The 20,251-nt window shown below is 49.4% G+C and overlaps 1 protein-coding gene across 4 annotated transcripts in view; it reads left to right on the top strand.

Moving 5' to 3' along the window:
- The first annotated feature begins 5,824 nt into the window (after window positions 1-5,824).
- sgsm3 (small G protein signaling modulator 3) overlaps window positions 5,825-20,251 on the top strand; it is a 106,841-nt gene continuing 92,414 nt past the window's right edge. For 2 of the 4 annotated variants that reach the window (XM_033013543.1, XM_033013541.1), the window contains exons 1-4: window positions 5,825-5,892; window positions 12,586-12,754; window positions 13,666-13,738; window positions 13,957-14,038. In XM_033013543.1, coding sequence (XP_032869434.1) covers window positions 14,029-14,038 — 10 coding nt within the window. In that variant the 5' untranslated portion in view covers window positions 5,825-5,892; window positions 12,586-12,754; window positions 13,666-13,738; window positions 13,957-14,028. The other 2 variants (XM_033013544.1, XM_033013542.1) reach the window with 2 other exon arrangements.

The raw sequence follows: 20,251 nt of genomic DNA, 5'->3' as shown, positions 1-20,251 counted from the left end.
GCAAACTCCACACAGACAGCAACTAATTCAACATCATGGTGTCAACGTAATAGGGGGTCCCCTCCCTATAAGGGCTGTACTAGTACTTGGAAACACAATACAACAAGACAATGCACTAGCCCTTTTCTTGAATAAATATGAGGGATTTGAGATCTAAGGACAGTTTTCAGTACAGAGATGGCTGAGGAGATTCAATTCTAACACACCTAATTGTCCTCATTCAGAATTACCTGACAGTTTACTTCACAATGCTTCGCGTGGAACTAAACAAGAGGTTTGGGGACCAGAGCAGTTTGCTATTATGGAAATGGGGTTGAATCTAAATTGTACACATGCAATGTAATTTCTCTGGCACACTCCTTGTCATGTGTTTCACTGCTTATATATTAAAGGCATTACTCTGATTTTTTGGTCTCTCATTATTTTAAGGATCAGACTCATTTAAAGCAGCGAGCAACAAAAAGTGCTTTGCATTTATCTAGCACCGTTTGAGGAATCTGAGGAAATCCTAAAGGGCTTGACAGCTTGTAAGTTCTTGGACAAGATCAAATCAGCAGCAACCAACAAAATTCACATAAAAAGCCAGGAGACTTTAAGTATTACATTTCAAGACCACCAGGGGCGCTGGGGTGATGCCCGCCCTGCTGGCAGTCTGTTTGTTTTTTCATTCTTTTTGTTATTTTTTTGTTTGTTAAAAGTTTTTGTTTTAATGTTCTTCGGTTTGTTTTATGTGGGGGGAGGGGGGAGGGGATCGGGGGAAACTTTTTTTCAAGTTCTTACCTTCCCGGAGATGTGATCAATTTTCGGATCACATTCTTTGGGCTCTGCGGCCCACCATTACTGGAGCTGGGAGCCTCCTCGGACTATCGTGAGCCCCACCGCGGGGCGCGGACTTAACATAGGCGCGGATCCCTTGCCTGGGATCGCTCCCACTGCGGCCACCGTGGACTTATCATCAAGGGCTCGCCTTTTCGGGAGAGGCTAGTCGGGAGCTCCAATGTCGTGGAAGGTTCAACCAGCCCCGTCGCGAGGTTCGATCACCCGGCGCGGGGGAGCTGACATCCCCCAGATGCGGGAGCGTATCACCTCGACACGGATGGCCCGAACGCCGCCGGCTACGGGAGTCAAGATCATCCCGTCAACGGGGACTCGAAGCCCACGACCGTGGGAAGAACAGAAGAAAGAGACTTGAACTTTATTTCTCCTTCCATCACAGTGAGGAGTCACCGTGGTGGATGTTCATGTTAAAATGTGTTTTTGAGTGAACTGTTGCTTTTAATTGTATGACTGACCTGGCCAATGAAATTCCTCGTATGTTGCAAAACATACTTGGTGAATAAAGTGTGATTCTGAAACATATATACACATATAGACACTACTTTCCAAAAGTATACTTTATTCATAATGTACACAGAAAATACAATCAGGATGTCTTTTTGTTTATTATACCGGCAATTCGATTCATTCTCAAACAAAGTCACAGTGCCACTAACGTTTCAATGATTCAATTCAATGATACTTTATTGTCTCATGTACCTAGATACAATGAAATGCTTTGTTTTGCATACAACCCGGTAAAATTATATAGCCACCCTTACCGAGGCAGTACACAAGTGTGGCCATCTTTCTCGCACCGATGAAGTTACACAAGTTGACTGAATAGTCCTATCTGCTGCCCGCCGAGACATCCCTTCGTTCTCGCTGCCCCCCCCCCCCCCCTTTATTCTTCCTGGGAGTTTGCATTTGCGTTTTAATTAAGTTGCAGCAAACTTTTACAAACTTTTACAAAACTTTCACAAACTTTTCTTTTGGGTGGTGAGGAGGGAGCGCCGTGCTGTGGGAGGGAGGGAGGGAGAGGGAGCTGCTTTTTAAAAAATATATATTTTTAATATAAAACAAAACAAAACCCACCACAATACGTCAAACAAAAATACTAAATGAACCACTATATAACCATCCCCCTGCTGTGTTAGTTTAAACGTGACCTTTCCTACACTCTCATTCCCGTTGACTGCACGGATACACGTCCACATTGTTGGCTCCACTCTACACTGTTTAGTTTAAACCCACCCGTGTAACACTAGCAAACCTGCCTGCCAGAATGTCAGTCCCCTTCCAATTAAGGTGCAACCCGTCCCTGTACAGGTCACCCCTGCCCCAGAAGAGATTCCAGTGATGTAGAAATCTAAATCCCTGCCCCCTGCACCAACTCCTCAGCCACACATTCAGATCCCCTATCTCCCTGTTCCTACCCTCACTAGCACGAGGTACTAGAAGCAACCCAGAGATAACCACCCTAGAGGTCCTGCTTTTCAGCCTCCTGCCTAGTTCTCTATACTCACGTTGCAGAACCTCCTTCCTCTTCTTACCCACATCATTTGTGCCTACATGCACAACTACGCCCGGCTGCTCACCTTCCCACTGAAGTCGGTCTGAGACGTCTTGGATCTTGGCACTAGGGAGGCAACACACCTTCCTCGAGACTCGCCTGTCGCCACAGAATCTCCTGTCCCCATCGAATCTCGGACAATGGAATCACCACCACTATGGCTCTGCCTGATGTCGGTCTTGCCAGTCGAGTCTCAGCGCTAGGATTCGAGTCACAGACCTGTCCGGTGCTCCGATTGGAAGTATCGTCTGCCCTGACAGCTCCCAAGAGGGTGTACCTGTTCGCAACAGGTACTTCCACTGGGGTCTCCTGCACTCACTTCATCCCCTTTCTTTCTGTCTGTACCCGTCGCACCTCCTGTACTCTTGGAGTGGAGAACTGACAGTAGGTCCTGTCCAGGAAGCTTTCATCATCCCAGATGGACCACAGGTCATCCAGCTGCTGCTCCAGTTCCCTAACTCGGTCCTTGAGGGGCTGCATCTGGACACAGTTCCCACAGGTGTAGTGGTCAGTGACACCAGCAGTGCCCGACTTCCCACATCCTGACTCTTGCCGCTCTTTTTAAACCTCCCGAAGTTTACTCACCTCGGAGAAAGTCTTCCTTCAGACAATCCACTCACTCACTGGTCTGGCTGCTGTGTCTATCTTTTTGCATTTATATAGTGCCTCGGTAAAACCGCAGCTGGAGAACTGGGTACACTTTTACTGTCTTTCCTTACCTGAGAAGGATTTACTTGCCAAGAGGGAGTGTAGAAAACATTCACCAGGCTGGTTCCAGGGACAGCGGGTCTGCCAAGCAAGGAGGAATCGAGCAGATTGGGACCACATTCTTCAGAGAGTACAACAACGGTTTTCAAAGTGGGAGCAGCATCATGTTGTGGGTCACTGGTTGTTAAAAGGTGGTTTATAGAATCATAGAGCGTTGAAACAGGTCCTTCAGCCCAACTTGCCCACGCTGCCCAACATGCCCCATCTACACTAGTCCCACTTGCTTGCATTTGGCCGATATCCCTCTAAACCTGTCCCTTCGTTGTACCTGTCTTAATGTTTCACAAATGTTGCAATAATACCCGCAGAGTTTTCTCTCTTTACCTTCCCAAATCAAATGGTCCGCAGAGCATATGATTTATTACCGGCTCACACCGTTGAACCATTAGTCAAAAATGGTGCCTGAAAAAGTTTGAAAATTGCTGGTTTATGACAGGTAGGCCCATTGAAGCACAGACAATTGTTACAGGAGACACAGACGTTGGAAACAGAAGCTAAACCCAATGTGCTGGAGTGTGGGGAATCTGTGGAATTCTTTGTGGAGGCCAAGTCAATGGATATTTTTAAGGCAGAGATAGATAGATTTTTGATTCGTACAGATATCGGGGGGTTATGGGGAGAAGGCAGGAGATTGGGGTTAGGAAGGAGAGATAGATCAGCCACGATTGAATTGCGGAGTAGACTTGATGGGCCGAGTGGCCTAATTCTGCTCCTATCACTGATGAACGCAATGGGTCAATTGTTATAGGGCTGCACAGGCTGGATGCAGGGTTGATGTATCCACAGCTGAGGGAACTGGTAACTGTATAAGCCGGGCGCAGCCATTTAAGACTGAGGTGAAGAGAAAGCTGTTCACCCTGAGGGTGGGGAGCCTTTGGATCCTGTTCCCCGGAGGCCTGGGCGCTGACAGATCAGTAGCGGCATGGAGGGAATCAAAGCAGGTGGGATGGGGAGGGAGAGGGGCACACAGCAGTGATGGGGAGGGAGGACGTAGGAGGGACAGGGCTGGGGGAGGGGGGTGACAGCAAAACACTGTCAATATGATAATAAAACACTCTTGACAGGGTTGGGGGGGACAGGTGGAACACGGACGGAGGGGAGAGCGAGAGAGAGAAGCGGGACAGGGAGAGAGAGTAGTGTGGGGGAGAGGAGGAGGAGGGGAGAGAGGAGGAGGAGGGTGGGGAGAGAGGGGAGGAGGAGGGGAGAGAGGGAGGAGGGGGAGAGGGGAGGGGGGAGAGAGGAGGGGGAGAGGGGAGAGGGGGGAGAGAGGAGGGGGAGAGGGGAGAGGAGGGAGAGGAGGAGGGGGAGAGAGGAGGGGGGAAGAGAGGAGGGGGGAGAGGGAAGGGGAGCAGGAAGGGGGGAGAGGAGGGAGGGGAGAGGGCGAGGAGCCGAGAGGGGGGGAGATGAGGAGGGAGGAGAGGAGGGGGAGAGGAGGAGAGGACCGAGGGGGGACGCGGGGCGAGAGGGGGGGCGTGACAGAGGAGGGGAGGGGGAGAGAGGGGTGGGAGAGGAGCGAGGGGAACTAGAGTCGGGGAGGATGGGAGAGGAGGGGGGAGAGGAGGAGGGGGGGAAGGAGATGAGGAGGGGGGAGAGAGAGAGCGAGGGGGAGGACGGGGAGAGACTGAGGGGGGGGGGAGAGGAGGAGGAGGAGAGCGAGGAGGGGGAGAGGAGGGGGAGAGGAGGGGGAGAGAGGAGGAGGAGAGGAGGACGGAGGAGAAAGGGGGACGAGGGGGAGGAAGAGGAGGGCGGCGAGAGAGGGAGGGGGGAGAGAGGAGTGGGGAGAGAGGACGGGGGGAGAGAGGAGGGGGGAGAGGAGAGAGCCGGGGGGAGAGAGGAGGAGGGAGAGGGGGAGGGGAGGAGGAGGGGGGGGAGGGGAGAGGACGCGGGGGGAAGAGGAGGAGGGGGGAGGAGAGGGGGTAGGGTGGGGAGGAGGGAGGGGGGAGGAGAGAGAGGAGGGGGGGAGAGAGAGGAGGGGGGAGAGAGGGAGGGGGGAGAGAGAGGAGGGGGGGGAGAGAGGGAGAGGAGGGGGGAGGAGAGGGGGGGGAGAGACGGGGGAGAGGAGGAGGAGGATAGAGAGGAGGAGGGGGAGAGAGGGCAGGGGGGGACGAGAGAGGACGGGGGGAGAGGAGGGGAGAGGAGGAGGGGGAGAGGAGGGGGGGGAGGAGGGGAGGGGGAGAGGGGGGAGGGGGGGAGAGAGGGTGGGGGGAGAGGAGGAGGAGAGAGGAGGAGAGAGAGGAGGAGAGAGAGGAGGAGGAGCTGAGGAGAGGGGAGAGGAGGAGGGAGAGGAGGAGAGGGGGAGAGAGGAGGAGGGGAAGAGAGGAGGGGGAGAGAGGAGGGGGGAGAAGAGGGGGAGGGAGGAGGGGAGAGAGGAGGGGAGAGAGGAGGGGGAGAGGAGGGGAGAGAGGAGGAGAGAGGAGGAGGGGAGAGGAGGAGGACAGGGCTGGGGTGGGGGGTGACAGTAAAACACTGTCAATATGATAATAAAACACTCTTGACCTGGGTTGGGGGGGGGGGGACAGGTGGAACACGGATGGAGAGGAGAGGGAGAGAGAAGCAGGACAGGGATAGAGAGTAGAGGAGGGGAGAGGGGGGGGGGAGGGAGGGAGGAGAGAGGGAGAGGGCCGTCGCCTGGCAACGCCGCCGCCGCCGCCGCGGTGACCCGGACTTCCTGTGACCCGGGCCTCAGTGGTTCCGGGGTGAGGCGGTGACGTGTCGCTGGAGCGGAGCGGCGACGGGTAAGTGGCGGCCGCTCGGCCCATCAGCGCCGGCTGTCCCGCATCTACCCCCCCCCCCCCAACCCCGGCCGCTCGGCCCCTTCGCGGACGGTTCTCCCACAATAACTCATAGCCCCCCTCCCCCTCCCGGCCCCTGCGACCCGGCTGTCCCACAGCAAGGTCCCCTCGCACACACACACACACACGCACACACACACACACACACACCACACACACACACACACACACACACACACACACACACACACACACACACACACACACACACACTGCAGTTACAGCAGCAGGACAACGTCCTGACACAAGTGTCCGCTCCCCCACCGCCACAGACACCCAGACCCTGACTCCTGCCCAGACAACCCTGACTCCTGCCCCAGACCCCTGACAGTCTGACTCCTGCCCCAGACACACAGACCCTGACTCCTGCCAATCCAGACCCGGGACTCCTGCCCAGACACACAGAACCCTGAACAGACACACAGACCCCTGACTCCTGCCCCAGACACACAGACCCCTGACTCCCTGACTCCTGCCCCAGACACACAGACCCCTGACTCCCTGACTCCTGCCCCAGACACACAGACCCCTGACTCTGTCCAGACACCCAGACCCCTGACTCCTGCCCCAGACACACAGACCCCTGACTCCCTGACTCCTGCCCCAGACCCCTGACACCCTGACACCTGCCCCAGACCCCTGACACCCTGACTCCTGCCCCAGACACACAGACCCCTGACTCCTGCCCCAGACCCCTGACACCCTGACTCCTGCCCCAGACACACAGACCCCTGACACCCTGACTCCTGCCCCAGACACACAGACCCCTGACTCCTGCCCCAGACACACAGACCCCTGACACCCTGACTCCTGCCCCAGACCCCTGACTCCTGCCCCAGACCCCTGACATCCTGACTCCTGCCCCAGACCCCTGACACCCTGACTCCTGCCCCAGACCCCTGACACCCTGACTCCTGCCCCAGACCCCTGACACCCTGACTCCTGCCCCAGACCCCTGACACCCTGACTCCTGCCCCAGACACCCAGACCCCTGACTCCTGCCCCAGACACAGACCCCTGACTCCTGCCCCAGACACACAGACCCCTGACACCCTGACTCCTGACCCGGACACACACTCGAACCCAGCTCCCCCCCCCCGACCCCTGCCCCGGACACCCAGACCCCTGCATCTCTGCTGCTTCACCCGCTGAGCTGAGTTACTCCAGCATTTTGTGTCTACCCCCGACCCCTGTATTGTTTTTGGTTTATAATGGTCATACGTACTAAGATCCAATGAAAAAACTGCAGAGTAGGCTATTCGACCCTTCGAGCCAGCACCATCATTCAATATGGTCATGGATGATCATCCAAAATCAGTACCCCGTTCCTGCTTCCTCCCCATATCCCTTGATTCCGTTAGCCCCAAGATCCACATCCAACTCTCTCTTGAATACATTCAGTGAATTGACCTCCACTGCCTTCTGTGGCAGAGAATTCCACAGACTCACAACTCTCTGGGTGAAAAGTTTTTTCTCATCTCAGTCCTAAATGGCCAACCCCTTATTCTTAAACTGTGACCCAGGGTTCTGGACTCCCCCAACATCGGGAACATTTTTCCTGCATCTAGCCTGTCCAATCCCTTAATAATTTTATGTCTCTATAAGATTCCCTCTCATCCCTCTAAATTCCAGGAATTTCTATAAGACAGTCGATCCATTCTTTCATCATATGTCCTTAGACTTCAGTAGACTTCAGTTGCCTTCGATTTCAGTGAGGCCTTCAACAAGGTTCCAAATTGAAAACTGGTCCAAAACGTTCAATGCAGTTTGGAAAATTAGATCCAAAATGTACTTGCTATTGTAATTAGAAGCCTGTGGCCAGGGCTGTACTAGTTTAGTTTAGAGATACAGCGTGGAAACAGGCCCTTCAGCCCCCCGGGTCCATGCCGTCCAACGATCACCGTACACTAGTTCTACCCTACACAATAAGAACAATTTACAGAGGCCAATTAACCTACAAACCAGCACTTCTTTGGAGTGTGGGAGTTAAACCAGAGCACCCGGAGGAAACCCACGCGGTCACCGGGAGAACATGCAAACTCCGTATAGACAGCACTACAAGGAATGATGCTGGGACCCTTGGAGTCTGTCATGTACATTAATGATTTGGATATGAATACAGGAGGGGTGATTATTAAGATGCAGTTGACACAATTATTGGTGGTGTAGTGAAGGGATAGTCTTACATTACAGAAGGATATTGATCATCTGGTAAATTGGGCAGAGCAATGGTAGAGGGCATATAATCCCGATAAACATGAGGTGTGGCATTTTGGGAGGTCTGGTAAGGATAAGCCATGAGCGTTAGGGCCTGAAGAAACATTAAGGAACTGCAGGACTTGATGTACAAGCCTTAAAGGTGGTGATACAGGTAGATAAGGAGTGCAGAAGGTATATGGGATGCTGGCCATCATTAGCTGAGGCATAGAATAAAGAACATAGAGGTCACATTACAACATAACATTTTGGTTAGAAGATGTTCAAACATGTTCCTAACATGAATGTATTGGAGAGACTGCAGAGGAGATTTACCTCGAGGTTGGCTGGGATGGAGTCTTTCAGTAAAAGGAGGGTGGACTAGCTGTGTTTGTTTTCTTTGGAGCAGTGGTGGCTGAGGGCCTGACAGAGGTGTACAAAACCTTAAGGGGCAGAGACAGAGTGACTAGTCAGAAACTTAACCCTGGGTGAGACCACACCTGGAGTATTGTGTGCCGTTTTGGTCTCCAAATTTGAGGAAGGACATTCCTGCTATTGAGGGAGTGCAGCGTAGGTTCACGAGGTGGCTGGACTGTCATATGTTGAGAGAATGGAGCGACTGGGCTTGTATACACTGGAATTTAAAGGATGAGAGGGCATCTTATTGAAACATATAAGATTATTAAGGGATTGGACGCGCTAGAGGCAGTAAACATGTTCCCGAAGTTGGGGGAGTCCAGAACCAGGGGCCACAGTTTAAGAATAAGGAGTAAGCCCTTTAGAACGGAGATGAGGAAAAACTTTTTCACCCAGAGAATTGTGAATCTGTGGAATTCTCTGCTTCAGAAGGCAGTGGAGGCCATTTCTCTGCATGCTTTCAAGAGACAGTTAGATAGAGCTCTTAAGCTCTTAAAGGCAGTCAAGAGATTTGGGGAGAACGGGGAACTGATTGGGGATGATCAGCCATGATCACATTGAATGGCGGTGCTGGCTCGAAGGGCCAAATGGTCTACTCCTGCACCTATTGTCTATTAGCAATGTATACAACCAGAGGTCATAGGTGTACAGTGAGGAGTAGGAGGGTTTTAACGGTCAGAGGAAAAATCTTTCAAGCAGAGGATCAGGGCAGTAGTAGAGTTGCTGTCTTGCAGCACCAGAGACCCGGGTTTGATCCTGTGTAGCGTTTATACATTCTCCCTGTAAAAGCGTGAGTATTCTCCGGGTACTCTGGTTACCTCCCACTTCCCAAAGACTCCAAAGGTGTGTAGGTTAATTGGATTCAGTAAAAATCGTAAAACTGTCCCTGGCGTGCAGGATAGTGATTCTGCACTGGAATTGCAGGTCGGCAGGGACTCGATGGACTGAAGGGCCTGTTTCTGCGCTGTATCTCTAAAATAAGGGTGGAATGGAATGCACTGTTTGAAAAGTGACAAAGACAGGCCGGCAGCATCAGTGGAGAGAGAAACAGCACAATGTTACAACTTGATGACTTCTCCTCTGAACTTGAAAAGTGAGAAAACAAACATTAAGTTGTAATTAAGGGGTGGGACAGAGTGAACGAGGAGTGTCAGGGTGGAGGCCCACATTGTCCAGGTGATGCAATGCCACTGTGCGGGAAAACAGGCTGCAGGTCCTTGAGTCCAGGCAGCATCTGTGGAGGGAATACACAGTCATCTGTTTGGGTCAAACACCCCTCATCTAGTGTAGGAAGGAACTGCAGATGCTGGTCAGCACCGAAGATGGACACAAAAGCTGGAGTAAGTCAGCGGGACAGACAGCATCTCTGAAAAGGAGTCGAATGGACGACGTTTTGGGTCGAGATCCTTCTTCAGATTGAAAAATAGTCTCGACCCGAAACGTCATCCATTCTTTCTCTCCAGAGATGCTGCCTGTCCTGCTGACTTACTCCAGCATTTGATCTAGAATGATTTTGAAATCAATCACCCTTCATCCAGAATGATTTTGTGCTGTCAGAAAATGGATGTGCTGAATTCAGTATTGAATGCCAGGGAGTGCAGTGCGCGTGGATGGAAGATGAGGTGCAGTTCCCCAAGCTTGCAGTGAGCTTTGTACAAAGAAAGCCTGAGTGGGTGCAGTGGTCTGGAGAATTAAAATGGCAGGCGACAGGACACTGAGGGTCACCCTTGGAAATTGAGCCTCAGTTTTCTGTAAAGCAGTCGCACAGTCTAATTTAAATTAGTTTTGAGATATGGACTCACAGAGTCTGGCCCTTCAACCCACCATGTTCTCTGATCACCCGTTCACACTAGTTCTATGTTATCCCACTTGCTCATCCACTCCCTAAGCGCCATGGATGGGCCACTAACCGCATGTCATTGGGACGTGGGAGGAAACCGGAGCACCCGGAGAAAACCCACGCAGTCACAGTGGGACTGCAGAGGTCAGGATTGAACCTGGGTCTCTGGCGCTGTGAGGCAGCAGCTCTACCAGCTGCACCCTTGTGTCACGCCTTTGGTTTCTCTGATGAGGTGGGGAGCATGGAAGACTGTAGATTAGATTGGAAGAAGTGCAGTTGAATCAGGGCTTCACCTGACAAGACTGTTTGGGTCCCAGGATGGCAGGGAGGGGAGAGGTGGGTGCTGCTTCTCCTGCTCTTTCTGGGGAACCTGCTGTCAGAAGGGGAGTGGTTGGAGGGGACGGAAGAGTTAATGAATAACTCACAAAGAGAACAGTCTCTATGCATTTTCTGAAAGCGATGTCCATGTAGAACAAAATGTGTGGGAAGGAACTGCAGATGTTGGTTTAAATCGAAGATGGACGCAAAATGCTGGAGTAACTCAGCGGGACAGGCAGCATCTCTGGAGAGAAGGAATGGGTGACGTTTCGGGGCGAGACCCTTCTTCCACCTGAAGTTCTTCAGACCCGAAATGTCACCCATTCCTTCTCTCCAGAGATGGTGCCTGTCCCGCTGAGTTACTCCAGCATTTTGTGTCTATCCATGTAGAACAATCTCGTTAAAGGATATCGAGACTCTGCAGGATGGAATGAGGGACGGTGTCGAAATATTGAGTTATTTATATTCATTTAACATTGGAGCTATTTTGCATATCGAATGAATACGAGCCCCATTCTATTCCACCACTTGTTTTCCCTGTAACCTATTCCCTCATGTTGATTAATTCCTCCCTAATTCCACCACGAGTTGCTTGACTGAAAGATGCAGCAAGGAAACAGGTCTTGGGCCCACTGAACCCACGCCAGCCATCATACCCCTTCACACTAGTTCTATGTTATCCCACTTTCTCCCCTTGGGGCAATGTACAGAGGCCAATTAACTTATACTTTAGAATGTGGGAGGAAACCCACGTGGTCTTGTAGAACTCCACACCGACAGCACCCGAGGTCAGGGACGAATCCAAGTCTTTGGCGCTACGAGGCAGCAGCTCTACCAGCTGAGCCACTGTGCCGCCCGATGTGGGAGGAAACCGGAGCACACTTTTGTAGTTGTGGGGAGGGCATGCAAGCAGCATACAGATAGCACTGGAGGTCCGGCTGGAATCTGGGTCAGCAAGGTAGAAGATTAACAATAATCGATAAAAGGTGGGGCTGGATCAAAGGTCTGACTCTTTTTAACTATTGTATCTCACTTGCCCAAAAACTGCTGCCCATTCCTGCTCTTGCCCAAGCAATGCATCCCTGACCCTCCCCGAGTCTGAACACGCTGATCCCTGACAGTCCCCTATTCTCAACACACTGACCCTTGTCCCTCTCCTAGTTCATAGAAACATAGAAATTAGGTGCAGGAGTAGGCCATTCGGCCCGTCGAGCCTGCACCGCCATTCAATATGATCATGGCTGATCATCCAACTCAGTATCCTGTACCTGCCTTCTCTCCATACCCCCTGATCCCTTTAGCCACAAGGGCCACATCTAACTCCCTCTTAAATATAGCCAATGAACTGGCCTCAACTACTTTCTGTGGCAGAGAATTCCACAGATTCACCACTCTCTGTGTAAAAAATGTTTTTCTCATCTCGGTCCTAAAAGACTTCCCCCTTATCCTTAAACTGTGACCCCTAGTTCTGGACTTCCCCAACATCGGGAATAATCTTCCTGCATCTAGCCTGTCCAACCCCTTAAGAATTTTGTACGTTTCTGTAAGATCCCCCCCTCAATCTTCTGCTATATCCTGTGAGTCCATCTCCCTCGCCAGAGCACCACTCCCTCACACGTCTATCTCCAGGCACCTACGCAAAGAGTGAAATTTAAACCATTCAGTTACTGGAAGTCTAAATGTGAAGCCACAGTGCTGGAAACAGGTCCGGCAACATACCCGTTGCCGACTCCTTATCATGCCCGCGTCTCTTTCCACAGCAAATGTCTGTGACTCCAACTCATGAGGGGAGGCTCCACCCAGGACCAGAGGTAGGTTCACACTGTGCGGCGTTTCTCAAGACAGTGCTCTCCTTGCACCCTTAGATCCACGCCAAATGCCATTTGGACAGCAGTAAAGTTGCTGCTTGACAGTGCCAGCGACCCGGGTTCAAACCTGACTACAGGTGGTGTCTGTACGGAGTATGTACGTTCTCCCCATGACCGCGTGGGTGTTCCTCGGGTGCACCGGTTTCCTCCCACCAAAGACATTCAGGTTTGTGGGTTAATTGGCTTCAGTAAAAATTGTAAATTGTCCGTAGTATGTATGATTGTGCTAGAGTAGGGGGATCGCTGGTCGGTGCGGACTTGGTGGGCCAAACTCTACAAAGTCAGTTCCCGTAGTAGGGATCGAACCCGGGTCTCTGGTGCTGTAAGGCAGCAACTCTACCACTGTGCCATTCTGTTTGTAGTTTGTTTGTTTGCCTTTTTGCACAAAGTCCGCGAGCATTGCCACTTTTCATTTCACTACACATCTCGTATGTGTATGTGACGAATAAACTTGACTTGGACTTGACTTGCTACTCTTGCACCACTGTGCCTCCCCTAAACATCGCTCCCTTTTTCTCATTTACTATGTGCCTCATTTTTCGCCCTCTTGCTTTAAGAAGACATGTGAAACTACTTACAACCTGTATTCACATTCCTTGGTTCATTTACTGTTTAAGAAGGAACTGCATATGCTGGAAAATCAAAGGTAGACAAAAATGCTGGAGAAACTCAGCGGGTGAGGCAGCATCTATGGAGCGAAGGAAATAGGCAACGTTTCGGGTCTGAAGAAGCATTTCAACCCAAAACGTTGCCTATTTCCTTTGCTCCATAGATGCTGCCTCACCCGCTGAGTTTCTCCAGCATTTTTGTCTACCTTTAGTTCGTTTACTGTTGTGTTCTCTCTACTCCCTCTTTATCTGTCCTTTGCTCATTGTGAAAATCTGTCCGATCCTTGGATTCACCTTCATTATTCTCTACTGCTTTATTTTCTGATTCATATTGTATATCTTTGTTGAGTATTATGAAATCTTTGTCTAAACATCTGGAGCATTGAATCTGACATTTTAAATCTAATGTTTCAGTTCAATTTAGCCATTTTCCCTTCACGCCTGCATAACTGCCTTTATTTAATTCCAGACTCTAGTTGTGTGATGGTGATCTACAAGAATAACCCCAGCAACAGCCCATGGTCTGTCATCCATTCTTTCAGGTATAGTAAACTCTATTCTGTTGCCACATTCTCTGACATGCTAAGTTTAATTTTACATGTAGATTGGTGCGTATAGCACTTTGTGCTGGTCTGGGACTTATTCGCAGTGTACTGAAACTGGCAGTTTGTTTTACAAAGGATGCTTTAGTGTAAACATATTGGCTGTGCATTAGTCACCATGTTCCACAGAGCACTGATCAGATTTTCTCCTTTCATAGTGCATTGAACAGCTGAGTCAAGGACTACACACCAGGGACTTCTAAATTGGGGACAATCCTGCAGTTGCCAAAATGACTTCAGGTACGGACTAAATAACTACATCTGTGGAAAGGAAGATAGTTTAGAAACCCTACATGATTGATGAGTATCATGTATTACAGACTGAGGTAGTGCATCTCTTTAGATCGAATGGTCCAGAACCAGGGGCCACAGTCTTAGAATAAACGGGAGGCCATTTAAGACTTAGGTGAGAAAAAACTTTTTCACCCAGAGTGCTGTGAATTAGTAGAGTTCCCTGCCACAGAGGGCAGTGGAGGCCAAATCACTGGATGGATTTAAGAGAGAGTTAGATAGAGCTCTAGGGGCTAGTGGAATCAAGGGATATGGGGAGAAGGCAGGCACGAGTTATTGATTGGGGACGATCAGCCAATTTGAGTATAGAAGTTGGGATGTAATGTTAAAATTGTACAAGGCATTGGTGAGGCCAATTCTGGAGTATGGTGTACAATTTTGGTCGCCTAATTATAGGAAGGATGTCAACAAAATAGAGAGAGTACAGAGGAGATTTACTAGAATGTTGCCTGGGTTTCAGCAACTAAGTTACAGAGAAAGGTTGAACAAGTTAGGGCTTTATTCTTTGGAGCGCAGAAGGTTAAGGGGGGACTTGATAGAGGTTTTTAAAATGATGAGAGGGATAGACAGAGTTGACGTGGAAAAGCTTTTCCCACTGAGAGTAGGGAAGATTCAAACAAGGGGACATGACTTGAGAATTAAGGGACTGAAGTTTAGGGGTAACATGAGGGGGAACTTCTTTACTCAGAGAGTGGTAGCTGTGTGGAATGAGCTTCCAGTGAAGGTGGTGGAGGCAGGTTCGTTTTTATCATTTAAAAATAAATTGGATAGTTATATGGATGGGAAAGGAATGGAGGGTTATGGTCTGAGCGCAGGTATATGGGACTAGGGGAGATTATGTGTTCGGCACGGACTAGAAGGGTCGAGATGGCCTGTTTCCGTGCTGTAATTGTTATATGGTTATATGGTTATATGATCACAATGAATGGCGGTGCTGGCTCGAAGGGCCGAATGGCCTCCTCCTGCACCTATTTTCTATGTTTCTATGTATGGAGTTTGTACGTTCTCCCTGTGACCGCGTGGGCTTTCTCTAGATGCTTCTGTTTCCTCCCACACTCCAAAGACAGACGGGTTTGTGGGTTATTTTGCTTTGGTAAATTGTAAATTGTCCCTAGTGGAGAACATTGGGGTGGATGACGCAGTCCTCTACATGCTGCACCGGATCTACTCCTGTTTGGACAAACCCGGTGGCTATGTGAGGATTATGTTCTTCGACTTCTCAAGTGCGTTCAACACCATCCAACCCCTGATTCTGAATGACAAGCTTAAGAAGATGGGGGTGGATTCCACATTTATCTCCTGGATATACGACTACCTGACGGGTCGACCACAGTTTGTCAAGCTGGGGGACAGTGTCTCTGGCACAGTGGTGTGCAATGTTGGAGCCCCACAGGGAACGGTTCTGGCCCCGTTCCTCTTCACCCTGTATACAGCAGACTTTAACTATAAGTCTGACACATGCCACGTACAGAAATATTCAGATGATACATCGATTGTGGCATGTGTAAGGAACGGGCAGGAGGAGGAATACAGGAACTTGACCAGTTCCTTTTGTGCCTGGAGTGAAGAGAATGTCTCATCCTGAACACAACTAAGACTAAAGAGATGGTGGTTAACTTTGGCAGGTTTAAGCTCCCCCTTCAGCCGGTCAACGCTGCAGGGGCTGACATTGAGGTGGTGCAGACATATAAATACCTTGGAGTGCACCTTGATAACAAACTGGACTGGTCTGTCAACTCTGACTCCCTCTACAAAAAAGGCCAGAGCAGACTCTTTTTCCTCAGAAGGCTCAAATCCTTCAATGTGTGTAATGAGATGCTGCACATGTTTTACAACACTGTGGTTGCAAGTGTTATTTTCTACGCTGTTGTCTGCTGGGGCAACAGCATTAGTGCAAAAAACAACAAGAAGCTGGTCAAACTGGTTAAACGAGCTAGCTCAGTGCTGGAGGGGAGAGTAGACTCTGGGATGGATGTGCTTGAGAGGCGTATGAGGCACAAGGTGCAGGTCATCCTGAAAAACCCCGGGCAACCCCTCTATGTAATTCTGGAGAGTCAAAAGAGCACTCGGAACAACAACCGGCTCCTCTCCCTGCCCTGTAGAACGGAGCGGTTCAGGAGATCCTTCACCCCTGCAGCCATTAGATTTTATAATTCGGACCGCTAGGCTGTAGGGGGATGCATTTTGCAATTTTTAATTGTTAATTATTGGTCTTTTTAAGTATTTATTGCTCTCATGTAGTGTCCACATTGTATTCTATGTATTTTCTGTCTGCGTTCGTTTTGAATCTGTGGGTTTGTTGGTTGGGGGCTTCTGGACATCTGAATTTCCCTGAGGGGATTAATAAAGTATTTATTTATTAGTGTGTAGGATAGTGCTGGTGTACAGGGTGATCCTTGGTCAGCACAGACTCGGTGGGCCGAAGGACCTATCACCGTGCTGTATCTCTAATGTCTAAAGACACAAACTGCTGGAGTAACTCATCGGGTCAAGAAGCATCCCTGCAGACCACCAATCCATGTTCTCCAGAGATGTTGCCTGACCCGCTGTCTTACTCCAGTAGTTTATGCCTGTTTGTGCATACACAGTTCCTTGTTTCTAAAGCTCATACCTGCTCCCTATCCAAGTGTTGGCCATCCAGCATGTGAATCCAGGGCTACCCTTGGTGCATCTATTGCTCAACAGGAGTGTTTAAATGTCACATGTACCGACAACGAAACAATGACATTCATACCTCAGCAATTTAACTGGCCCGTAACCACGATACACACAGATAAATATCATAATCAAAAATCATAATTTGAGAAAGGATATTCTTGCTATTGAGGGAGTGCAGCATAGGTTTACAAGGTTAATTCCCGGGATGGCGGGACTGTCATATGCTGAGAGAATGGAGCAGCTGGGCTTGTATACTCTGGAGTTTAGAAAGATGAGAGGGGATCTCATTGAAACATATAAGATTGTTAAGGGCTTGGACACGCTAGAGGCAGGAAACATGTTCCTGATGTTGGGGGAGTCAAGAACCAGGGGCAGTTTAAGAATAAGGAGTAAGCCATTTAGAACGGAGACGAGGAAACACTTTTTTTCGCTGAAAGTTGTGAGTGTGGAATTCTCAGCCTCAGAGGGCGGTGGAGGCAGGTTCTCTGAATGCTTTCAAGAGAGAGCTAGATAGGGATCTTAAAGATAGCAGAGTCATGGGATATGGGGAGAAGGCAGGAACGGGGTACTGATTGGGGATGATCAGCCATGATCACATTGAATGACCGTGCTGGCTTGAAGGGCCAAATGGCCTATTCCTGCACCTATTGTCTATTGTCTATAATCTCTCCATTGGTGTATTAGGGGAATGATTTCCTTGTCTGTTTCTGAGTGGGTTTGGGTTGCCGTTTTGCTTTGATGGTTTGCGGATCCTTCACTTTCTTCGCCTTCCTCCCTTGTTTCTCAACTATATGTACCAACTATAGGTACCTCCAAATTGCATGAAAATACGTAGTCATGTAACACACATAAAGACCCCTGGGCTCACCATGTGAGATCCCCTGCCTCTGCCACCTCAGGCAGTGCATTCCAGATTGAAAACACCTTCTCGGTGAAAAATAAAATCCTCACTTTTTAAAAACTTGTTCTCTAAACCCTCTTTCTCTTCGCATTGAACATGTGCCTCTGGTTTGGGATCTCTTTGGTATGGGCTACACGTTCTCACTCTCCACTCCTCAGAATGTTGTGGTGCTGTTCAGGGCATTACATTGGCGCAGTTGGTCGAGCCGCTGCCTCAACAGCGCCAGGGATCTCGGTTCGATCCTGACCTCGGGTACTGTCAGTGTGGAGTTTGCACGTTCTCCCTGTGACTGCGTGGGTTTCCTCCGGGTGCACTGGTTACCTCCCCAAGACGTGCGGGGTTGTATGTTAATTGACCTGTGTAAAATTGTGCCTAAAGTGGCGGGAGTGAATGAGAAACGAAGATAGCATAGAGCTAGTGTGAATGGGTGATCAGTGGTTGTCGTGGACTCGGTGAGCCTGCTCCCATTTTGTATCTCGCAAACTAAAACTTAAAACTAAATGGTCTTTAGATACCGATATTAAAATTCATGTTGGCATATCACTATCTTTCGCAACTGCTTGTAGAACCACTATGTAAATATTGTCACAGAGCTTGTCACAATAACACTCCACCCCACTGATTGTATCAGGAAGTTAGAATTCCCCTGAGTTGTTCCAAAGACCTTTCAATTAAATTCAATTGGAAATTGTTTAATCAACTACAATAACAAAATGCAGGAAATACTCAACAGGTCAGGTAGCGCCTGTGGAAAAGGGCCTGGATAGAGTGCACGTGGAGAGGATGTTTCCACTAGTGGGAGAGTCTAGGACCTGAGGTCATAGCCTCGGAATTAAAGGGCGTTCCTTTAGGAAGGAGATGAGGAGGAATTTCTTTAGTCAGAGGATGGTGAATCTGTGGAATTCATTGTCACAGACGGCTGTGGAGGCCAAGTCAATGAATATTCCAAAGGCCGAGATAAATAGATTCATGATTAGTGCGGGTGTAAAGGGGGGTTATGGGGAGAAGGCAGGAGAATGGGGTTAAGAGGGTAAGATAGATCAGCCATGATTGAATGGCGGAGTAGACTTGATGGGCCGAATGGCCTAATTGCTCCTATCACCTGAACATATGAACAATGAATGTTTCAGACCTGAATGTTACAATCATTTTCTAATTTTATTTCAGATTTTCAACATCTGCGTAATGTTTTGATTTTTATTTACTTCCAACAACAATACGTTGCATTTATAATGTCAGAGTTTACCCCAGGGCATTTCACAGAGCTGTTCAGTAGGCAGAATAGCACACACAAACATAAAGCAAGAAATCAGGAGTAGCTTTGTAAAAGGTGCAAGAGGCAAGGTACGGAGGCAGGATTAATGAGGGAAAACCTTCCAGAGCTGAAGGTCCAGGCAGCTAAAATTACAAGCTTCAAGGATGTAATCTGGGATTAATAACACTACTGACCTTGGAAAATTATAAAGATGAGGTGATTATGGTTAGACCATGGGGACATTTCAGTATGGAACTGGGAAATTGTAAAGTCATGGCAAGCAACAGGAAGCACTGGGTGAGAATTGAATTGTACTTGGAATGAATGAAGATGCAGGCGGCAGATTCGGATGTTGTTTCAGGCCCTGTCCCACTATACGAGTTTACCCAAGAGCTCTCACGAGTTTAAAAAAAAATCTAACTCGTAAGTACGTAGAATGTACGTAGCGGGTACGTCGGAGCTCGGGACGTCTCTTAGTGGCTCGTAACGCTAACGGCAGGTACTCGGGAAAGGCGGTCAGCTCGTGAAGTATTTTCAACATGTTGAAAAATGTCCACGAGAGCCCCGAGTACTCCACGAGCGGCTATTACCGTAATTCTCCGAGTTCGAATTAGGGGAAACTAGGGAGAACTCTTGAATTACCTCGTACAGTGGGACAGACCCTTTACCAGAAAGGATCAATGTGAGATTCCAGCCCGGGGAACATTAAAACAAAGGGCCCAGTGCGGCATGGTGGCGCAGCGGTAGAGTTCCTGCCTTGCAGCGCTGGAAACCCGGGTTCGATCGCGACTACGGGTGCTGTCAGTACGGAGTTTGTATGTTCTCACCGTGACCTGTGTGGGTTTTCTCCATGATCTTCAGTTTCCTCCCACACTCCAAAGACGTACAGGTTTGTAGGTTAATTGGCTTGGTATAAACGTAAAATTGTCCCTAGTGTGTGTAGGATAGCGTTAATGTGCTGGGATCGCTGGTCGTTGCGGAATAGGTGGGCTGAAGGGCCTGTTTCCGCACTGTATCTCTAAACTAAACTAAAATAAATTAAACTAAAGGAGACCTGGGCAATAACAATTGCGTTTCGAGATACAGCACGGAAACAGATCCTTTGGCCTACTGTCGACCATCGATCACTTGCTCACACCAGTTCTATGTTATCCCAATTTCTCTTCCACTCCCTACAAAATGTACAGAGATCAATCAACCTACATTCCCCGTACACTCTCCCACACTCTAGAGACAGTTTACGAATTTACTGAAGCCAATTAACCTACAAACCTGTATTTCCTTGGAATATGGGAGGAAACCGGAGCACCTGGGGAAAGACCACGTGGTCACTTGGAGAACGTACAAA

Source organism: Amblyraja radiata, chromosome 38 (genome assembly GCF_010909765.2).
Source record: "Amblyraja radiata isolate CabotCenter1 chromosome 38, sAmbRad1.1.pri, whole genome shotgun sequence".
NCBI lineage: Eukaryota > Metazoa > Chordata > Chondrichthyes > Rajiformes > Rajidae > Amblyraja > Amblyraja radiata.
This window is presented reverse-complemented; position numbering and strand designations above follow the sequence as displayed.